The sequence below is a fragment of the Protomyctophum parallelum genome (genome assembly GCF_964188405.1).
Source record: "Protomyctophum parallelum genome assembly, chromosome: 17".
Lineage (NCBI taxonomy): Eukaryota > Metazoa > Chordata > Actinopteri > Myctophiformes > Myctophidae > Protomyctophum > Protomyctophum parallelum.
In genome coordinates, this window is record NC_139719.1 from 23082532 (window position 1) to 23103658 (window position 21127).

A 21127-nucleotide genomic window follows, 5' to 3' on the forward strand; every position below is an offset into this window, starting at 1 on the left:
CACTTGATGTGGGTCAGAACCAGTTGCGGATGTGCGCTCACACGCTGTCTCAGTCACTGCTATAACTACTCTGTGTGTGTGTGTGTGTGTGCGTGTGTGTGTGTATATATATAAAATGAAGAATACTATAGCTACTTTAATTATTAAACGGTGCACTAAGCTTAGGAGCCCCATGATATATTCCTTTAAAGCTGACTATACACACTGTCCCCTCCTTTACCCTCTCCACATTAGTGGTTATCAAAGTGGGGTCCGAGCACCCCGAGGGGTCCTTGGAGGGGTCCCCAGCACATTTTAACTCCTTTATCCATATTTTATATGTTGGCTATTCAAAAAATAGCAGATATACAAGCTCACATCGCTTCACTTCGTGTCGTGCTTGTTTTTTTTTACTCTTGAATAATTTAGATTATTTAAATCTTCTAGGGGTCCCAGGAACAAACATTTTCAAATATTTCACAATTTGGGGGTAATTGAAACTATAGTGATGCGCGATATAATCGGTAGAGTGTTGCCAATATCAGCCATAAAAATGCCAAATCGGTATCGGATCGGTCTGAAAATAATCCAGATTATTTTCACAGAGATTGATGACCGTAGTAATAATAATGTGACCGGCAATGGCTTTGTATACTCACAGAACAGCCTGTCTCTGTCTCTTTAAGAGCGTCAACTGTTAGTGGGGAGGGGGCTTACCATCTACTTCACCAGCAAAACAATTCTCTAGGGATTTGCAATTAATTAGGGAAATCTAGGGATTTGCAATTAATGGTTTATCGGTATCGGCCAATATTGGCCTGAAAATATTAAAGTATTAAATCGATAATATATCGATAATATATCGGATTTACCAGATATATTTTATAATTATGTTGAAACTTTAAAATAAGTGTTTTCTGGGGAAGCTTTCAAAAGTCAGCAAGTTGGAAAATTAAATAAAAATACTACATTCAAGCAGTTTATGTTGGGATATGGGCCAACATTTCAATAACAGTACATCATCCTTAGTTTTGGAATAGAGGCATTGGTTTGTTTATAAGCCATTTTACAGAATGAGATCATATCGACATCGGTTAACACATTGTGGGCTATTTGAACTATTCAAAAATGTTTTTCAAAATAGTAAAAAAATAAAAAGAGGCAAAGAAGTTTAGGGATAAGGGGTTTAGCACTGACACAAATAGGGCCCCAAATCTCTTCACGTAAAATAACCTACCTGGATGCGGGACACCGAGGCGGAGCTGAAGAGACAGGGAATCAGCTGGGGAGAGGCAGAAAGGACAGCACAACACGGATGGAGAACAGTCGTCGTTGGCCTATGCTCCACTGGGAGTGATGGGCCTTAGTAAAATAACCTACCTACAAGCTCAGAACGTGTGGCGTTGTGAGCTTGTAAAGCTATTTTTGTCAAATGTTCACCTATATTTTGACCATAATAGTGACTGCAGGTTTCAAGTTGATAACCAGTAAAAGCGTTTTTGGGTATTTAGAAAAACGACATATACATTTGAGATATTAAAAGCATCCTATCAAATTAAGGAAAATGTGAAGACAAAATATACCTAGATCCCCACCATCCTAGTTACTTTCCTAGTTTCTTATCCCTCCAAATGGAGAGTTCTACCCATGAGGGTGGTATGATTTCTGCCATATGCATTTAGCCATCATACAAGTATAAAGATTGCATTTGTGTATTATTAAGTCATTAATAAGACTGAAATTAAAGCACAAAAGATGCATTTGGAAGCAGAAAGAAAGACCCACACAATTGAGTAACCAACAATTCATTTAATAATTAATCTTTGTGGTCTCTAGGGGAGGGGGTTTGAAAGGTATAAAATGGTCATATTAAAATAATCGACCCAATGTCTTCCTCCTCCCAGTGTACCCACTGTCCACTCATCCTTTCAGATCCTCAGCAGATGCCCCACTGTTCCATGTATATAACTTATCTTTGTTGATGAAACATCTCTGTAGCCCAACATACAAGGCTACCATAGTCCCGAATGTGATGCAACACACAGCTAACAAAAAACACGCAAACCTCCCTCTCGCATATTAACAAGTCAGATCAGATCCTTGAGGAGGCCAGAGGTTGCAATGGTTGTTGCTTGATGTTCAAAAGCCTTTGAAAAAGTTGTGTGACGCAAAAGCCTTTTGCTTTGACTTTTGAATGATTCAAAACAATTGATTTCTACCTGGGGAGAGAATATTGGTTGATACTGTAACCAGAAACAATGACAAATAACATAACGGTGAATATATTTATTATTATAGAAGATAATTAATGTTAAGAATAATAATTACAAAGGCAATTTCACTATACTACTATAATCTGGTCCTGCTCATAATAGCGAGTCAGACAGGAGAATGGGAAACAGTTACAGGGAGTATTGTGTCCACCCACACAACGTAGCACAGTCCATATCACCATTCTTCCTTTAGGAAAAAACAAATAAAAAATAAAAGAAACTGGTGGAGAATCTCATTATCACAGAAGTGGTGAAGTTGAGGGTTCGGGTGATTTTTTTTAGTTTTTTGTTTTGAGTGAAGCAGAGAACTGAGGTACAGATGCTCACTGATTTTGTTTGAGTCCATGATATTTCATAATCAGTAATTCATCATCTTTTTACAATGACAAAAAGACACAAAACAAATAAAATAATTACTGCTGTGTGTCTTAAGCCCTCATCCACACAACAGCATACCAGGTTTTATTTATGCAGATGAAGGCTTTCTAATATCTCATGAGTTAAACCAAGGGAAGGATGAACCCTCAGATGTGTTCTGAAAGCACACATCTTTCTAAAAGTCAGTTTCAATCCACCTGGAAAAGGCTTGCTAGAAAGCATGAATCATTTCACCTGGCAAAAAAGCTGTCCTCTGCCTCTTCATACAGCTATTATAATTGTGTACTGTAATAACCAACAGCCAATATATATAATAAAAAAAACACAAGGATGCACAGAAACCATGTACCTTTAAATTGCACTGATAGAACCATTAGGGATCATTTTCGGAGTCACGCTGAGAAATCTCACGTTTTCCTCCTTACCGTCATCTCCCCAGCCAAGCCTGACCACCCCCTTTTTGGGGGCAGGGGGAAGAGGGCAGGCGCAACGGTCCAGAAAACCGTGTTTGGTTGTGTGCCTGGGTGGACTGGGTTAAATAGTCTGTGAAGGTGGGGAAAGGGGGCAGGTTGAAAGCAGCACAGTGATCCTGACGTTTCCCTTCATCTCCTCCAGTGTTGTCCCTGTACTATCTGGACTCTCCGTCTTTGTGGGCGCTGTACAGTGCCAGCTCGCCTGGCCCAAGTCTGGAGCCACGTGGAGGCGTGGCTGACCGGCTGGTCACAGACGGAATAAGTGGCGGTGGTTGCCCGACAGAAAGAGCTCCCACCAAGCTGGCGGGGTTCTTCCCCAAGATGCCATTGGACATGTGGTGTGGGTGTAGTGGTCCCAGGCGCGAGTAAAGGCCCGGGTGATGCTGGGGGTTACCAGAGGCTCCAGGAGGGAGTTGGTGGGCGAGCAGGCCATGGTGAAGCTGCTCTAGGTGGGCAGCATGGGAGGGGCCTTGGAGGTGGTTGCCAGCGGCAAGGTGTGGGTGAGGGTGCATCCCAAAGTAACGTGCCCTCTCAAAGTCTTCCCTCAGGATCTGGGCACGCTGCTCCTCATCCATCAGCCCGCCACCCGGCGGGCCGAGCTGTGGAGGCCGCTCGAAGTGGTGGGCCATCAGGCCGAACTCCTGGCGGACATTGGCGGCAGAAGAGGTCTGAGGGTGGTGGTTTGCGGCAGAGGCCGCAGCCACAGCCGCAGCCCTCTCCGCGTCCAGGAACCGCTGATGCTGGAGCAGCCGTGCCAGATGGGGGTCAGAGCGCAGCGCCAGGTGCGGGTCCCGAAGCACCATAGCCTCCCTACGCTGCTGCTGCTGTTGCTGCTGGGCCGCGAGCTCCCTCCAGGGGTCCCAGGTGAAGGTGTGCGGGTTCTGGGATGGACCCTGGGGTGGTCCGTGGGTGAACCGTTCTCCACCCGGTCCCACCATCAGTCCCCCCCCTGCTGCGCTACCCAGATATGCCTCAATGGCCCTGGAGCGCTCGAGCAGAGAGAGGTGTTGGTGATGTTGATGGGAAGGATGGGATGGATGGGAAGGATGGTGGGACTGGTGGGACTGGTGGGACTGGTGGGATTGATGGGATTGATGGGGGGTGGGAGGTGGAATGGGAGTCGGAGTCAATGACATAGAAGACGAGGAAGAGCTGGGGTGGTGAGGGCGGCTGTTGGGCCGGTCGAAGCTGTGCACGGGGCCCGAGGGGTGCTGCAGGGTAATGGGGATGTGCTCCGGCTCCTCCTTCCGCTCCTCTTTGACCTTTACCGGAGGGAGGAGCATGGGAGGTTTGGAGACTGGGGTTGTGGTCCGGTCGGGCTTCTTGCCCTGAGACAGAGACGTGATGGTGGCGGAGGCAGAGGAAGAAGGGAGGTTGTTGTCTCTTTGGGAGGAGTGCGAGGGTTCACCGTGGTGGCCGTGTGCTGCAGGGGGCGGTTGGCGGGGATAAAGGTCCAAAGGAGACGGGGCGGAGTGGTTGGACGGCGGGGGAGTGGTAAGCACAGAGGAGGAGGAAGATCTCGGTCTGTCTCTGTCCGCCACCAGGGACGACGAGCCGAGGGGAGGCCCGCCGCGCGAGGACGCTGTCGGCAGCGGCCTCTTCTCCCCGTCTCGATCCCTGTCCCTGCTTAAGCTGCGTGTCAGGTCCTCAATGGGCCCACTGCTCCCTCCCATGCCACTGCCGTGGCCGTTGATGTGGGACACTGGGGTGCTGCTGCGAGGCTTGAAGGCGGGGGCAACCGGAGACATTCGCACAGGAGGCCGGCCATACAGCATATTGTCTCTGCAAGACAAGGTTGCAATGTTGTTATGACTTTTTGGGAGGGTATTTCCGGGGGCTTTTCTATTCTTTATTTTATAGCTAGCAAGAGAGACAGAGAACAGGAAAAAGGGTACTGGATTGACATACAGTGGCCAGTCCGGGAATCGAACCGGGTGAGTCGCTGCCAGAAAAAGCAGCGTGTAGATATTGTATACAAAGTAATATAATAAAATCTCGCCAGAGACAGCAAAATGGCCATTGTATATGGTTAATACTGAAAGAGAACTGTGACAGCATATTATACCTGTCCTTTTCGTCCTTGATGTGAGGGATGTCTCTCCTCTCGGGTTCTTTCCCCCGATCCCTCTCATCCCTCTTTTCAGCTCCTTTGGGCCAGTTAGGGCCAGCAGGGAAGCCAGGAGGGCCTCCGTGCAGGCGATTCCATGGGTCGTGATGGTTGGGGTTGGACAAAGCCCCAACCACATTGGCTGGAGAGTCCTTATGGCCAAACACAGAGCCACCTGCAGAAGACACACAAAACATTTGTATTTTCTATATGCACCGTGTCAAATGCTTTAATAGGTATTTTTACTCTCTCGTCTTTAGTTACTGTAGAAGGTTTTACTTCAGCTGTTTAAAAGAAAGAAAGACAGCCTCCAACTGTCTTTTGGACCGTATGGTCAAACTGTGTCATGGGAAGAGCTAGTATGAAACTGACCCAGAGTCGGACTGCCAAGTCCTCCAAAGGCACCGGAGCCCAGAGCTCCAAGCGGGGTAAAGGGTGGTGAGCGGCCATACGGATCTAAATCATACACACATGGGTTCTCATCAGAGATACTATTGTGATACAAAAGTGTCACAATTCTATCCGACCATAATGCTCTGCTGATGCTTCCGCAAGGACTTCCTTCCGATGCAAGCGTATGGGGACACAAACATCAAGAATGCCTCACAGAGTATACCCACAGTGTAGTTTAGCATACGGTATGTGACCTGCTCTACCGAAATAAGTTGGCTGACATGGAGAACACCATTGGAGTTATGCCCCCCCCCCCCCCCCCCCCCCAGAAAAAGTGGAGTCCTTGCAATGAATGTCATTTCTGTTTTCACCGCATAATGACACCAAAAATTACCAGAAGGTGCAGCCCATGCTTTTCATATTCTCCTCATAGGAAACTATCATTTGTTCTGTCATGTTCCGTTTTCCAGTGTGTGTGGGGCAGGGATTAAACCACACACACACACACACTCACACAAAAAAGCGTGAAGGAGTACTATTGAGACCAACTAACTATCTTGTTTGCTGGTTTCCTTTTAAAATGTTCTCTGCCACCCATGTCATGCATTGACAAGCTTCTGACAAAGCTATAATTCTGAACTGGGCAGATTATGGCAGCCAGACTTGTTTTGTTGTAGACAAAACTCTCAAAACAGCCACACAAACAATGACATTTCGGCAACAATGACATTTCGGCAGAGGAGGTCACACATTCTTTGTTAACCCCCTACACATAAGCAGTAATAGCTGAAGCCAAAGCATATTGTATTAATGACCATTAGTCAATCTGAGTAGCTAAATGAGCCATGGTCTACATGTTCTTCAGCATACAGACTTCAAAGTAACCAGAGTGACAGATATTTGTTGGGGGGGCGGGTGGGGGGGGGTCATAAGTGGTGTACAGATGTGACTTTTGAAGCTGCCTCTTACCCAAGTGTGCCGCGGGATTGAGGAAAGAGGAGTGGGGTGTTGATGGAGGGATAAAAGGAGCCGAGGACGGATTGACTCCACCTAAGGAGAAGAGGAGGGGTGGGGGGGGGAGTCATATGAAATCAAGGCTATCAGACACTTTACTCAGAGTGCAACACCACAGTCAGTAAGCCCAGGAATGAGATGAGGACAACCCAAAAAGGGTGAAAATGTAATAACAAAATGCAATTAAGCCTATACTAAGCCTATACTAACTGTAAGCCTGTTGAAAGTGCAAGTTCATTATCAATTCAATACGCGGTTATGTTTAAGTACACACCTGTGGCTGTAAATAGGCTGGCAGGTCTGGTCAGGTCGTGTGTCGGGGGCATGCCGCCTCCTAGGGGCCCCATAGGCCGGGGCAGCAAATCGTTACGAAAGTCCAACTTGTGAGGATCAGCCTGCATCAGCTGAAAATGACAGTTTAATTAAATGTGATGGCCAGACAATGTCACCCTGGCACATTCATTCACAAAGAAAACACAACCACACATGCTTTGAAATGTATCGACCGTTGCACTGCAGCTGGATAATAGTCGTGTTTAAACTGTACAATTTTAACATTTTACAATAAATTGGGTTTATATTAGCCCTGGAACATGACTGTCATGCAGAAACTTTGCCCTGTTTTTTGCGCTCGCTGCATTTACAAGATTTCCGTATATATAAACATTCAGATTTCAAATATAAAGTACTCACAAATTGTCCCACGGGTGTTAGTTAGTAGCAGCGCCAGCGATTAGAATTGCTGCGTCCCGCGTTCTTTAATAAAAAGCATTTTTGTCCGAGCTCCCCGGCTACTTTTTTCAAACGGGGTTCGTTTGGGAAATCCACAGTTGCACACCGGAAGCGCACTCGCCTATTAGTCTGTATTGGCAGGGCGGTCAGCGTACATATATCGAACACACCGAGTGCCACCCTCCTCCCAACCGATAGGGGCGCATAGTTGAAAGCCAATGGCAAAATAACACCTCGGATAAAAATGCTTTTTATTAAACAACGCGGGATGCAGAAATTCTAATCGCTGGAGCTGCAACTAACTAACACCCGTGGGACAAATTGTGAGTACTTTATATTTGAAATCTGTATGTTTATATATACGGAAATCTTGTAAATGCAGCGAGCGCAAAAAACAGGGTGAAGTTTCTTCATGACTCTCGTATGAATACGAGAGTCATGAACCATGGCTAGGTTTATATTAGCCTGGTAAACATTCACATGTGTCTTCTGCAGATCGGTCTGTGTTGTGGGCAGAAACCAAAAGGTGTTAGAGCCAATCGTCTGTCTGTCAATCATAGGGCCCTGAGCGCAGATGCTGATTGGCTCTTCCACTTTTTGGAAGCAAAACACCCACCCAGTGCTTGAGTCCAGACTGACGCATGATAATGTGAATTCACGTGACCGGGATGGTTTACCAGGCTAGGTTTATATTGCACAAAAGTCCCTCAAAACACATCACATCATATACATGACCTTTAAACAAATACAAAAAAGGACTACCTTAAAATGTATTAATGTATAGGTCATCCAGTGAACATCTCAGTGGATGAGTTCTCACATTACGATTATAAACTGCTCACATCGCTGAAAGCTACACTTTGTAAAATGATTTGTGATTTTGAAGAGAGAAGAAAAAAGAAGAAACCCTTACCTTCACCTTTTTCTGATGGTTTAGAATCATCCAGGCAACATGTACATGCATAGCACACCATTTCCCTGGTTTCTGCAGGAGACAATAACAACAAGGATTATAATGCTAATCTGTACAGCTGACATTTTTAAGGGGCAGTTCACCCAAAAAACAAAAATAAAATATGACCCGTCTTACCATGAGTGCCATTTACAAATTACCATTTATCTCTTCAGAAATCTTTTGAGAATTCTGGCATCAGCCCGATGCAATCTTGCTCAATGGCATTGGGTTTTTGTGAAAGGGAAAAAAAACTACAGACCTCATTATGAACGGTTTCACTGAGATACTATTTCTACCAAAGTGTGTCTGCAAACCATCTATATCCGTAGAGAAGGTACTTGCGTGCTTCCTTCTGAGAAAACTTCCCAATGCACTTTTATTTTGGTTCTTTACACGTCGCAGTAAAAATATTTATAATAAGAATGCCATAGAGCTCCATTGCTGATTGATCTCCAAAACCTCCACAAATCACACTGAAATTATATGGATTGATAGACGGCACTCGATGTTAAGAGGATTTTCTTTTTTCCTATTCTGTATGAATCGCCAATTCAAGACCCTAAATCCTTTGCACACAGATTCAGATGAAGTCCCTGTTGTACAGAAACATCTTGTTTAGCCTCTCCGTGAGGTTTGGGTTTTTCCAGCCGAGGATAGTGTTACTTACTGGGGGGGGGGGGGGGGGGGGGGGGGGGTAGGGGGTCAATCAGTCTTCAAGGATATTGAAAAAAGAAACCCAACAATGAAGTCAGAATGTAAAGTCACAGAAGTTGGAACTCAAGAGAAGCCACGTGGGAATACAATACATGCACAGATAAGTACACACTTTGATCAACTCTAGTGTTGCAAAAATCTAACTAGGTGTGCAAGGACATTGATTAGACCAGCAGAAGTCAAGATTAGGAAGAAGGTTAGTGCAAAAGATTGAGTGAAGCGGTGAGAGTGTCACAGGGCTGAGAGATTTAAGGAGCCAAAAGGGGATTCAAAGGCGTCTGTTTTGTGCTTACATTACTGACTTTCAACGATGTCCCGAACGGATCGGTTAGCTACGAGAGAACAGAATCACAAACCAACTTTTAATCGACATGTTTTACTCTTTGCCATGAATACTTAAGTTGTCCACTCTTGCACCTGACTAGGCCCATGTTGGTGTACATCGCTGCCTAAAATATTATGCCCTATAGTACATCCTTATGCAAGAAAGGGACGAATATATGCAGCAGTTTTAGTGTCTTCCTTACCCTTGGGTCTTTGGGCTGTAGGTGATGAGGCACGACCCCTAGTCGAGCGGTGATCTCAGGACCCGTTCCCTGAGGGACGAGAGGCTGTCAAACATAGCAGACTAAATGAGCCACAACCATTTCCGCATACCTACAATCCATTCACCTGCTTGCAATTCAGTGGATCTTCAAAATACAGGAATGCAAACCACCTTAGAATCTGGCTTTGTACCATGGCGTTTGTCAAATAAAAAGAGCAACTTGTCCGGCATACTTTTCTCGGAACAAAGTGCACTAAAACGCCAGTCTTTTTCCTCACTGGTAACAGATATGGGGAAAGCGAGAGTTGTTCTCCTCACCTTTGGCTGGAAGGCTCCTTGCAGGGAGCTGAAAGGCCCATTGGGAGGGATCACAGGCTGGATGCCGGGCACTGACGGAGGAGGGTACTGTGGGAAGAACTGCATCACACAAGAGCGACACTGGTTAGCAAAAGTGATGTGCCGTTACAGCTCCATCCTACCGTCAGACAATTATCTTGCGCTCTCTTTACTTGCTCCAATTATGTGTCAAATACGTTCGTGTAAAAATCAAAATCGGGTACACAACTAGTTAAAGACAACACAAGTTCCATCCGGAGCAGAATGCCTTGGTGCTTCACCTTGCTCAACCTGACAATCTGCAAATTATTGCTATCTTCAGAATCAAAGATCAGATACGATCAGAGTACTCACAGTGTGCCGGTAGAGCCCGTCCATTTTGCCTGCATACTTATCAAACTGTAAGACAAGAGACGGTAGTGTGTTAAAAACATTTCCACACTAAATGCAGTCTCAGCCACAATTCATTGTTTTGCAGAACAGACTAGACCGTTCTGCATAATAACAGTGGTGTAAAGTAACATTTACTTAAGTACTGTACTTAAGTACAATTTTGAGGCATTTGTACTTCACTTTCCAATACTTCTCACTACACTACCACTGCATCTCAGAGGCAAATATTGTACTTTTTACTCCACTACATTTATTTATAAATCTACATTTAGTTACTTTGTAGATTTATATTTAGAAAAAACATGCATGACCCACTTCAGTCCTATATACATTTCGGCCATTTGAAAATAGCCGATCTACAAGCTCTCAATGCGTCACGATGCGACACATTGTGAGGTTGTAGATCTGCTATTTTCAACAGATGTTTAAACGTCTGAAAACTTGAAATGGGACATTCTGCACAGTACTTTCTACAGTGTTGAAGAAAAGGTGGCAATCAGAGCAAAAAAATGATGAGGAGAGGGTAGATATAAAATCAAGCTACTTAATTGGAAAAGTTAAAACTCAACAGAGAGGAGTCTTCATCAGGGCAAGTATGCATATATTTCCCATTGAGCACCTAGTTGATTTGGTACATCTCGATACAAATACTTTTACTGAAGTAAAACATTTGTTCCTGACTCTTAGTTGTAACATAGTAGTTGCAGCATTGATACTTTTACATGAGAGTACCTTTTCTTCCCCACCACTACATAATAACAAGAAACGGCAGCGCAAGGCGGCCAAACTTACCAGAGGTGGCGCGGTGGCTGTGGGGTGCAGGAAGGGGGTGAAGTGTTGATGCGTGTGCGTGTGTTGGTGCTGGTGGTTGTGCTGATGGAACTGAAAGGCCAGAGGTGGGATGCTGGGCTGATTCTGGGACGACCTGCCCGAGGAGCCCGGCGTGGAGCTGGAACCCGACGGACCGCTGGGGGTGCAGCGTCCCGAAGCACGGCCGCTCCCTGGCCCTCCCCCGGCTCCTCCTCCTCCTCCACCTCCTCCTCCGCCGTTGCTCTCAGGCCCGGGGACGCTGCGCCGGCCTTCGCGCTCTTGCGAGGCCAGAAAGTGAGAGTTCAGACTCTGGCGCAGCAAATCCTGATCTGTGGGTAAGAGAAAGTGGCGGAAAAAATTCTAAATATTCCTACTTTCTATTTCGAGACAGCCGTTTTGCCTGTTCACTTCAGGGCCTAATTGAACCCCGGCACCAGGTTCGATTTGACAGTTCCATAGCTCTTCAGAATTAAGAGAAAGCGGTTAATCAAGTGTACAACTGTCTGAGTCATTGCAGCCAATTATTCATATGTACTACAGTGATTATTGTAAATGATGAGGTGATTTTCACCCACTATGTAAATATGGTATTGATGAGTCCATGGACTCGATGCATTTATTTTCACAGTTGGTAATATTGTACTGAGAGATACAGTATATTGTCCATAAAAGCGTTTCCCAACTACTATGGGGTCATGACCCACTTTGGGTCTTTTTCAGAAAGCCAGAAGACTCTCGAATATTGCTTTTAAAACACCACGTGGGTTGACTGGGAATTTATATTATTTTTTAATATAAAATATTTTGTGCACTATGCACTAAGCCAGTGCTACTCAAACCGCAGCCCCTGCGGCCTGTCATGGTCATACGAATAAAAATATAGTTTTGAACAAGATTGTAGGTATTGTATTGTATGTTCCAAGAGAAAGTATTAACCACTTATTTATTCACCTGTGATAATCAGTTCATTACGTTCTCAGAATGTTTTTTTGTCCATTGAGGTTTGGCTTTATTGTCGCTTTCCTTAATCTTTAGACTAGTCGTGTAGTACAAAATAAACTTGTAAACGTTTCAATATAATACTGACATTTATCTTAAGTTGAGTAGCCCTGCACTATGTAGTCAAACTCAATTCAAAGTTTCAAACACAGCAAAAGTCTTTCTTTCCCTATATGCACCGCCCACGGATGGTGCTGAGAAACGCGATCATGAGGGACTGTTGACTGTGTAGGTTTGGAGAGTTGTAGGACTGACAGAAAAATAATGACTTGTCTATTCTAAGTTACATTAGATTGGATGTAATGTAATCCTGACGTCTTAAACATGAGAAACAACACACAGAAAAGGTATGTTTGTTAGACAACGTGTCACGATGTGGCGAAACCTTGTAGATCTGCACTTTTGCACAACACTGTCGTACTACGGGGAATGATTTTTTCATATGCATCTTATTTGGGCTTTTAATCAGCTTCTTTTTGTATACGGGTGGATGCGGCGGGATACAGCGGGGTCCACCAATAATTCTGAAGGCCCGTGTTGCAGACAAAACCGAATCGACTGCTGTTCTGACGTACAAGGACCCAGCCCATGTGAATCATGGATTGTCTTCATAGTTATCTTTCCTTTTTCAATGGGGCTGGTTGGACTAAACCAAGAAGGCAGCCAGTGGAATACAATATGATGATCTTTCCTTTTCTTTTCTCAGTAAACAGGTAGGAAACTCCCATTCAATCTACTGCAGCTGGTGCTTAAGTCAAAACCAAACAGGGCTGTTACTGTGAAATTGGATTATGTGGCTAACCACTTATCTTAATGTGGCGGTGAAGTAAAATGTTCTCTCACAACTTGCGCGAGTGGAGTTACGTGGCACGTTTATAATACGTTAAAAGGTTAGTGAAAAACTAGGCAGTCAAATGGGAATTGTGATGTTTTTATCCCGCAGTCAAACTGTTAACCTGTTGTCAGCACTTGATATTCCCTGTGTGTAAATGAACCGTACACCAAACCACAACATGCTCAGTAAGGACTCTCACTTTTACCGTTTGTTGTCTAAATAGTGTTCCAAATTCCCATGCGATCAGAAAGGCTATCCACTGTGTTGAACAGGTAAAAAAAGGCTTAGAAAGTGAAGTGAAAGGGATGTTGTTGAACTATGGTATAACCTTGGTTGTTTAAGATCATCTTTATCTAGTGCTTTCGTTGTCTGTAAGCAAGCAACCATTACTAGCAATTCAATTCACTCGTTGTAGGGTGAAACAGTTCTCAAAAATCACACATTTAGCACACACAAATAAGATTCTGCCACTGGTTGATTTTGCCCACTGGCAGCAGTACCCACGTCATTGATGATAACGCTAATCATCATCTTTGATGGAAGCATCAATGGTAATAAAACATGGTTATAGCAATATTATTACGTTCCCAAAATTAGGTACCAGGACAGTTTATAATGTATTCTTTGAACACAGAAGCAACTGATAAGGATGATCACCACCAATTGGACTTATATCACCCCCAGTTAGCTATACAAACCAAGGTTCTACCAAAGTTCAAAATTGCTTCAAGTTCAAGTTTGTTACCGACTGTACCTGCTGACGTAGAATGACTGGAGACTTGCAGTAGAGGCGGAGGCGGCGGCAGGCCGGGTGAGGAGGTGAATAGGGCCCCGGAGCCAGCTCGAGAGGGGGGCCGCAGGGGGCCGGAGGGCCCCGAGCCCCTGATGAGAGACAGTGACACGCTGGCAGAGGGCGTGGGAGGGCGCATGGAGGATGAAGAGGAAGCGGCAGACGAGGCAGACGATGGCAGCTTGGCGGAGGTGGTGCTCCTGCAGGGATGACACGCCAAATGCGAAACGTTAATTTCCCGGCGCTGGCGATCCGTAAGGCGTGATCCGTTTCTATTAGAACCCAAAAGAGAGACGGTCACCAAATCTGACAGCCACAATGAATGACAGCAACAAGAGTTGGAGGCTAGACAGTGCTAATAAAACAGCATGTTATACATTATGTATACAGACCTGTTGCTGATGCCCATGTTGTACATGGAGTGAGGTCGTCCGGGCCCCGGGAAGGTGAGGAAGGGTTTGTGTTTGGAGAGTGGGGGGCTGGGGTCGTGGCGGCCATGCAGGCTGCTGCTACCGTTGAGCTGGCTGGGCCGGCTGACCGAGGCTGTGACTGCCGAGTGGGAAGGCAGGCAAGAGAAGGATGCGGCAGAAGAGGTAGAAGAAGAGGAGGAGGAAGAAACAGGCTCCGGATAAGGCGGCTCCAAGCTTCTCTCCTGGCTGCGCTCCAGGCCTGAAACCCTCGGGGTAACCATCAGCCGGGAGACGCTCCCGCAATGGACCGGTAGAGGGGGGCAGTTCTTACCCATGGAAGCGGACATGCTTACAGGAGTAGGCTCCAGAACTGTAGGTACTAGGTGATTGGGAATATAAAGCAACAGGAGAAAGACAGTGAAAAGTAAGCTCTGCTTTACATATTCACATGGCAGTCATTTTTGGTAAAGGGGTTGAGAAACCCCACACCCAGAGTATAACATAAGAGCAGTGCAAATATAGCCCTATGTTTTCATGAGGCACGGTAAATATGCTGTGTATTGTACTATATTGATTTAAGTAGATGTATGAAAGAAATGCCTCTTTTAAAATGTGAAATTTATAATGGTTAGACATAGACAGATTAAGGTTGGTGAGAGGTGCGTTAAAACGACCGGATTAAGGTTGGTGCGTTTAATAAGGGTTGGGAGAGGGTTAAGGTTAGGTTTAGGGAGGTTAGGGTGAGGGTTTGAGATAGGTTGTAGGACAAATTACTGGTCTAACCAATGACTAGTCTAAACTAAGTTTGACACATTGAGTAGTTATAAACTAAATCCATGTAGGATTTATGTCGCGTCACTGAAACAGGTGCCAGTATGAGTGTTTGTGTTCTCTTACCTTTCCTTGTACTGACTGTGAACACTGTATCCATGTCATTGTCAGATGCCTGGAGGGATTTAAAAAAGAAAAAAAAATAGTAGAATTATGCTTAGCATAACGCCCAATTTAAGTAAATATGTCACATACATACATCTGAGCATATTTTGGAGATGTGCCATCATCACTGGAGATGTGGTTGACACTATTGTACAAAACATCAAATACTGTAGGTAATAATTTGTAATTTGTTATTTTGGAAAGAAGAATATAATATGTATAGTAATAATAGTGTGGATTCAAATACTTTTTCAGTAACTTAAGTAAAAAAATGTTCACTACTAGAGCGCTAGCTGTGTCATCACCAGAAGGGCTGTTTTGTTTATATTTCACAAAGTGAACCATGCATGTGTGTTTCACAATAGGTAAAGTTAACCACCGAGCCAGCAACAATATTTTGCCAGCAGTAGTACGCACCTTATCTCCTGAGTCGCTCTCTGTGTCACACTATAACAGAAAGAAAATAAATCAATCCATCGGATTAGGATAGGTCACAATGTTTTCCAGCATTGTACTTGATAGCAGTGTTCAGTGCAGTTCAGTTCAGTGCACAAGGTTGGATAAATACTAATAAATGCACAGGGCTAGGATAAATTAAATGTATTCAGGTAATGTAAAGTAAATAAACTTACAATGTAGCCAGTCTCCAAGAGAAGGCCAGGTGCACCCTAGAGGAAAAGTTGTGACAAATTAGGCTGGCTTAGTGGTATTCGGACAAGTCCTAAATAAGTGTCAATTTAAGGGGGCCGTTAACTTTACGTTAAGTGAATGACAACTCTATCCAAGACGAGATATTATCTTGACCAACTGTAAACGATCAGCAAGTGGTGATTCAATCCAACCAAGAAACATCCTGTATGCTTACGATAGGTTTTCTGGCAATGATGGTATCAACAAGTGTGGCATGTTAGCGTGTGTAAGCCTAACTCCCATGGTCATTATCAAATTAAATTCCAATAGATGCTCCATCATGACTTCAGATGTGCAAAGAGGGCCAACTGAATGAAAAGGAGATGAAGCTGGTAAAGTGACAAGATGAGGAGCATGGAAAACAACACCACAAAGCCCCAAGACAGACACGAGAAATATCGCCTTGCCGCACCTTTGCGTCTGTCTTTCTTCTCTTCTTTCTATTCCTGTGACAAAAACTGCGGGAGTAGCTGGGTGGGGCCCCTTCCTCCGGCTCTGAAAGCGGCCCTCCACCATTCTCCTCCGGGCCTCTCTTCCTCTTGTTTCCCCTTCCCATCAGCATAGCAGCACGCTGGCTTGGCTTCAGAGAGCAGTCCATCTGGGTAGTGGGAAAAGAATATATATATATATCACACTGTGTTCATCTACCAATCAATATGCATTCAAATGTACTGTATGTTATCAGCCAATGACCGATTGACCATAGACTAAACATTTATTCACTTCATCTCCAAACCGTTACCTCCAAACATTATTTTCCCTGTTCCTAGATTTTAGTTTCTTTAATCCTCAGTCTGAATTGTCAAAGTTAAAAAGTGGTTCAGCGTGGGTACAGCAGATACTGGTCTTCCCAATCAATCAGAAAGACACCTGTGTATCAGTAAATAAACGGTTTACATCCAAATTACAGGCATGTAGACACAAATTCACACAGAGTTTTTGCCAATTTAATATGTTTTGTCTAGACAAAGTTAGGCTGTTAACTCTTTTACTCTTCCATCCAGTGTGAAGCTCATTCACTGACAGGTCAGGTCATTTTTTTATATTCTATAAACTGGGTTAAAGTATAGTAATGTGGCAGGTGAAACCAGCTGTTGAAATTTAGGTTGGATTCCGTTGCTGATGCATCGTGGTGAGCATTACAGGCTTAATTCCCCTTTGCAATCAGCTCTTATTTTTAACATCACTGCTTGACTGGTGTTACATTTTACATTTCTTCCCTATTTGAATTATATAGGGTTTTTTAAGTGGTGCAACCACACCACTTCCTTAAGTGACTTCACTATGTTTGTGGGTGGGTGGGTGCCTGCCTGCCTGGCTGGCTGGGTATGAGCATGAAAACAGCATGGTTGTTTTTCACCACCTGTGCGCAACCTAACAAACACACATGCACATATTAACTGTAAATATGATGATTTCGGGTGTGCCAGTACAGTGACAGTACAGTATACAGTAGAGGTATCGGCACATGGCAACTGTCATTTCTCAACCGTTTCGGACAGGGAGCGGCTCGCCGGAACCGGGCCAGCACCGTGGGTGCGTTCCTGTGGGTCTGCAAAAAGTGAAGGTCTGATAATGAGCTAAATTAATTTACATTTAGGAGCGGACAAGAAAATCCAAGTTACGGGTTGAAACGAGCGTTTAAATCAATTGTTTAGTCAGCCGCTTCCATGTTTTTCCAAGGAAGTTGAAAAGCATTATCGCCTCCCTGGGTCGAATGTGGAATTAGATTTTCCAACTGACCTCTGTTCAGTCGACATGCACATGCACAACTTCTTTGAAAAACGTGGAAGTGGCTGACTAAACAAGCGATTTAAACGCTCGTTTCAACTCGTAACTTGGATTTTCTTGTCCGCTCCTAAATTAAAATTAGTTTAGCTCATTATCGGACCTTTACTTTTTGGATACGATGTGCAGAAAAGGGTAAGCAGCGTTCCTGGTGGAAACCATGCACCGTTTCTGAAACGCAGTTGAATGGGAGCTACCCGTGACCTCATCTCGGAGCTACAGAATGAGTGTAGGGACTGAGGGAACGTATCAGGGCTAGCAAATGCTGGTCAATTTGTGTGTTGTGTTGACAAGTAACACTATGGTGAGTGAATTTTGGAATGTGAAAGCCACATGGCCAGTATGGAAATGTCCTGCCCTATAGAAATTGGTAAATGACCTCCCCATGTTGCCACTGAATTTAATGAATCAGTTTAGTATTGATATATATGAAAATTCAAGATGAAAGTGAAGATGCCTAAACCAAAAAACTCTTCATAACCAGTTGTTCACTGGCTCCACAATCACTTTGCTACACTGATTTAAAAACATGATTGGCATGATCAACACTCAAGCTTGTTCTATTGTGTAGCCAGCCAGTTGGCATTTCATTGACACCTCACAACATGAATAATTGAGGACTATGCAACAGATGATTTGTTTGGGGGCTGTGGCTGGGCTGAGTGGATTGGCCACTTCAGGCAAGTAAATGGTGTCATAAGTTCACAACATAACAGGGCAGTGAGGGCACATTCCCTATTCCCCAATTAAGTGTGAAGGAAAATGTATACCCTGATTAATATTCTACTATTTTATTCTGACTAATCTATTCATAAAATATCCAGATCATCATGTTGACAATAATAATCTCCAGACTTCTGTTCCTGTTGTGGTTTGACACATCATGTGCCTACTTGAATAATAACCGATCCAAACAGTTGGGTGAAGAAGAATGTTGAGTTACAGCACCAGGTGTAAAATTAATACAAGCTTAAATCCAAATTAACATTTTACCTCCAAGGCCTCCAAGCTGATGAAGCTCGCAATTGCGAAACCATCGATGATGTCTTCTTCGCATGACACCGATTCCCTCTTCCTCCGGCGGGGAGGCCTGTGTCTCCCGAACCCGGGCCGAGATTCTCTCCCACCGGGTCCCAGGACAGAGTTGGCCTCCCTATCAGAGCCTGAGGACAGGGATGTGGCCCGGTGCTCCGCCAGGTCCACTCTCCTCCTCCGCCGTTCCCTGTCGCGCTGTGAACGGGAACGTCGGCTCTGCCTGAACCCGCTGCTTCGGCTCGGACCCTCCATGTTCACACTGCGCCCCCCGATCGCTCCAGTCAGGCCAAAGGCACTTGATTTTAAGTCCCGGTCCGGAGGCACCAAACCGGAGATGAACCACCACCACACCGGCCCTCGTAGGAGCCTCTGTTTAAAATGGCGTTAATAGTCCCAGTGTGTATTATTTAGCGTCCGCTGAGAACGGTTGCTCGGCATCGGTGCCTTTCTTTACGGCCAAATGTGAAATGTGTCATTTCAACGCATCTGAAAGGGTCAATAAGGACCGATCAGTTATATTCACACAATCATGTCCAAATGTCAGGACATGGCTGATGCTGATCCTGTCTCCTACAGGGCTAACGTTAGCTACCTAGCGTCTCAACCAAATATGCGTATGTAAACAAAAAAATAAGACCCAAGCCTGTGTTAAGAACAAAGCAAATCCGAATAAACACGTTATGGATCTTAAAAGGATTTTCTCCATCCACCTCGGCACTGCTTATTGTAACACAAATATCTATAATTCACAGCGTTTCGGCACGCGTTGAGAAATTAATTTGCCTGTTAGCAGAAAATATCCCATTAGCAACAAGGCCAATAACCCAGATATCTACATGAATGCATGAGTGGTCCTGGCATGATGCTCGCCTCAAATATGACGGAAACGGCGATCGAGCCCAAATGACCAGGCGTCACTTTCTATTTAATGTGATAAATTAATTGTCAGAGACAAATACTTCTCTGTCTCCTTGTTGGGCTGAACGTTCTGCTGCTTCCTCTGTATTCCCAACGTTAGCCAATTAGCCTTAGCTTAGCTGGCTAAGCTAGCTGATTAGCATGTCTACAGAGGGTCAATAACACAACAATCGATACGTATCCCAGTAAGACGACCTCAAGTAAAGAATAAGATGATATTCTTAAAAACGCCACGAGCGGAACGATGCAGCCGATGGCTGCTGCTGCTGGGTGAAGAAGCAGGGTGGACAACAGTGATTGTTTGTCCAGCCTGGATGTTGTTGTTGGGCCCTAGTCTGGTCTGGTCTGGATGGATTCTCCGAACATCAAAAGAAAGACGGATCGCTCTCTGCTACAGCAGCTCAGCCACAGGAAGAACACACCAGCAATGGAAATACCACGACTGTTGTTTTGTACAAGCGGTCGATGTGTCACTCCTTCACGCACGGATCTCCCCGTCTCGCCGCGAGGCTCCCATTATGATCATTAAAGGAGAAAAATCTTCCTGCGGCCCGCATCGCAAAGCCTCGGTGTGGATTTCCATGGAGGAGGGTGTCGGCCGCTCCCCCGTCAGGCCGGCCAGCTCCTTCCTGCAGCCCAGCACACTGCAAACATCCAATGTTTTCAGGACAACTTCTTGGTATTGGACGGTTCCACACTGCGAGATTTCTCTTAAATCCAGGGTTCAAATGTATACAGAAGAAAATAGCACGGGCCCCGGCGTTGCCTTCTGTATGAGTTTTCGACAAATTGGGAAATTATCGTAGAGATTTGGGAGACACAAGCCCTTGTCAGCCGTGTAGTGCATTGTGTGCGCGTCTTCTTCTTCCTGCCTTCTGAATAGTCAATAGAACACAACACTGCTAGTGCTTACTGCCACCAAGTGGAATGTGTGTGGTGTTTTCTTTCAACAGTCCATATTATGACTGAAACGTTGCTTCATTAAAATGCTTTCTTGTACCGTACAAGTTGGCAATGTGCGGCTAATTCTTTATGTTGAACACAGACTGTTTGAAACCAATGGTAAAAAATGACAACAATTAAGCCCCCCCAATGCAATGTAAATTATAACACAAAATAACATATTGACATCGCACTGTTGCAGCAGGTATAAAGGAGTGGGTGAAATTGTTGTCCAAGCTTCCTATGAATTGCAGCTACATTTTGTATTTTGAATGGAAAATAACAGAAATATGCATAAGAAAATAAAATATGCATAACATATAATAAAGACAAAAAAACAGATTAGGTTTCAATCAAAGACTATAAAACGGTACCCAATGTTTGGCACGCTAGTAGCATCATGTCCAGGGTGTAATGTACAAGTAGTAGTAGTAGTTCCAGCTATCTCATTTTTCCTTAGCGTGAGCCGTGAGGCAGCTTGATGTACAAATACACCCCCTGGACATGACACTAGTAGTATGTCAAAGAAAGGACATATGCCTAATCCGACCATTGATGCTGAGTCTGCCAAGCAGAGTGGCTGCCCCATGGGAGGTTAGGGTGAGGGTTTGAGATACAGTAGGTTGTAGTTGTAGGACTAATGAGTAATGACTGGTCTAACCAATGACTAGTACTCTAAA

The 21127-nt window shown here is 44.6% G+C and overlaps 1 protein-coding gene across 9 annotated transcripts; it reads right to left on the minus strand.

Annotated features, from left to right (window-relative positions):
- Nucleotides 1-1773: 1773 nt before the first annotated feature.
- fbrs (fibrosin) lies at nucleotides 1774-20353 on the minus strand. Of its 9 annotated transcripts, none has more exons than XM_083787337.1 (18): nucleotides 18546-20353; nucleotides 16177-16362; nucleotides 15707-15742; nucleotides 15492-15521; nucleotides 15036-15084; nucleotides 14121-14517; nucleotides 13693-13928; nucleotides 11087-11433; nucleotides 10256-10300; nucleotides 9884-9982; nucleotides 9546-9614; nucleotides 9312-9350; nucleotides 8263-8334; nucleotides 6892-7021; nucleotides 6573-6653; nucleotides 5583-5666; nucleotides 5169-5385; nucleotides 1774-4885 (listed from the first exon to the last, which is right to left on the minus strand). In XM_083787337.1, exons 1-18 carry the CDS (start codon nucleotides 18837-18839, stop codon nucleotides 3259-3261), a joined length of 4038 nt encoding a protein of 1345 aa, XP_083643463.1. In that variant the 5' UTR covers nucleotides 18840-20353; the 3' UTR covers nucleotides 1774-3258. The 9 variants fall into 9 exon arrangements, with proteins under 9 accessions (XP_083643463.1, XP_083643461.1, XP_083643457.1 ...); XM_083787335.1 differs by having other exon boundaries at nucleotides 9546-9629; XM_083787331.1 differs by having other exon boundaries at nucleotides 13693-14000.
- Between the last annotated feature and the right edge of the window lie 774 nt (nucleotides 20354-21127).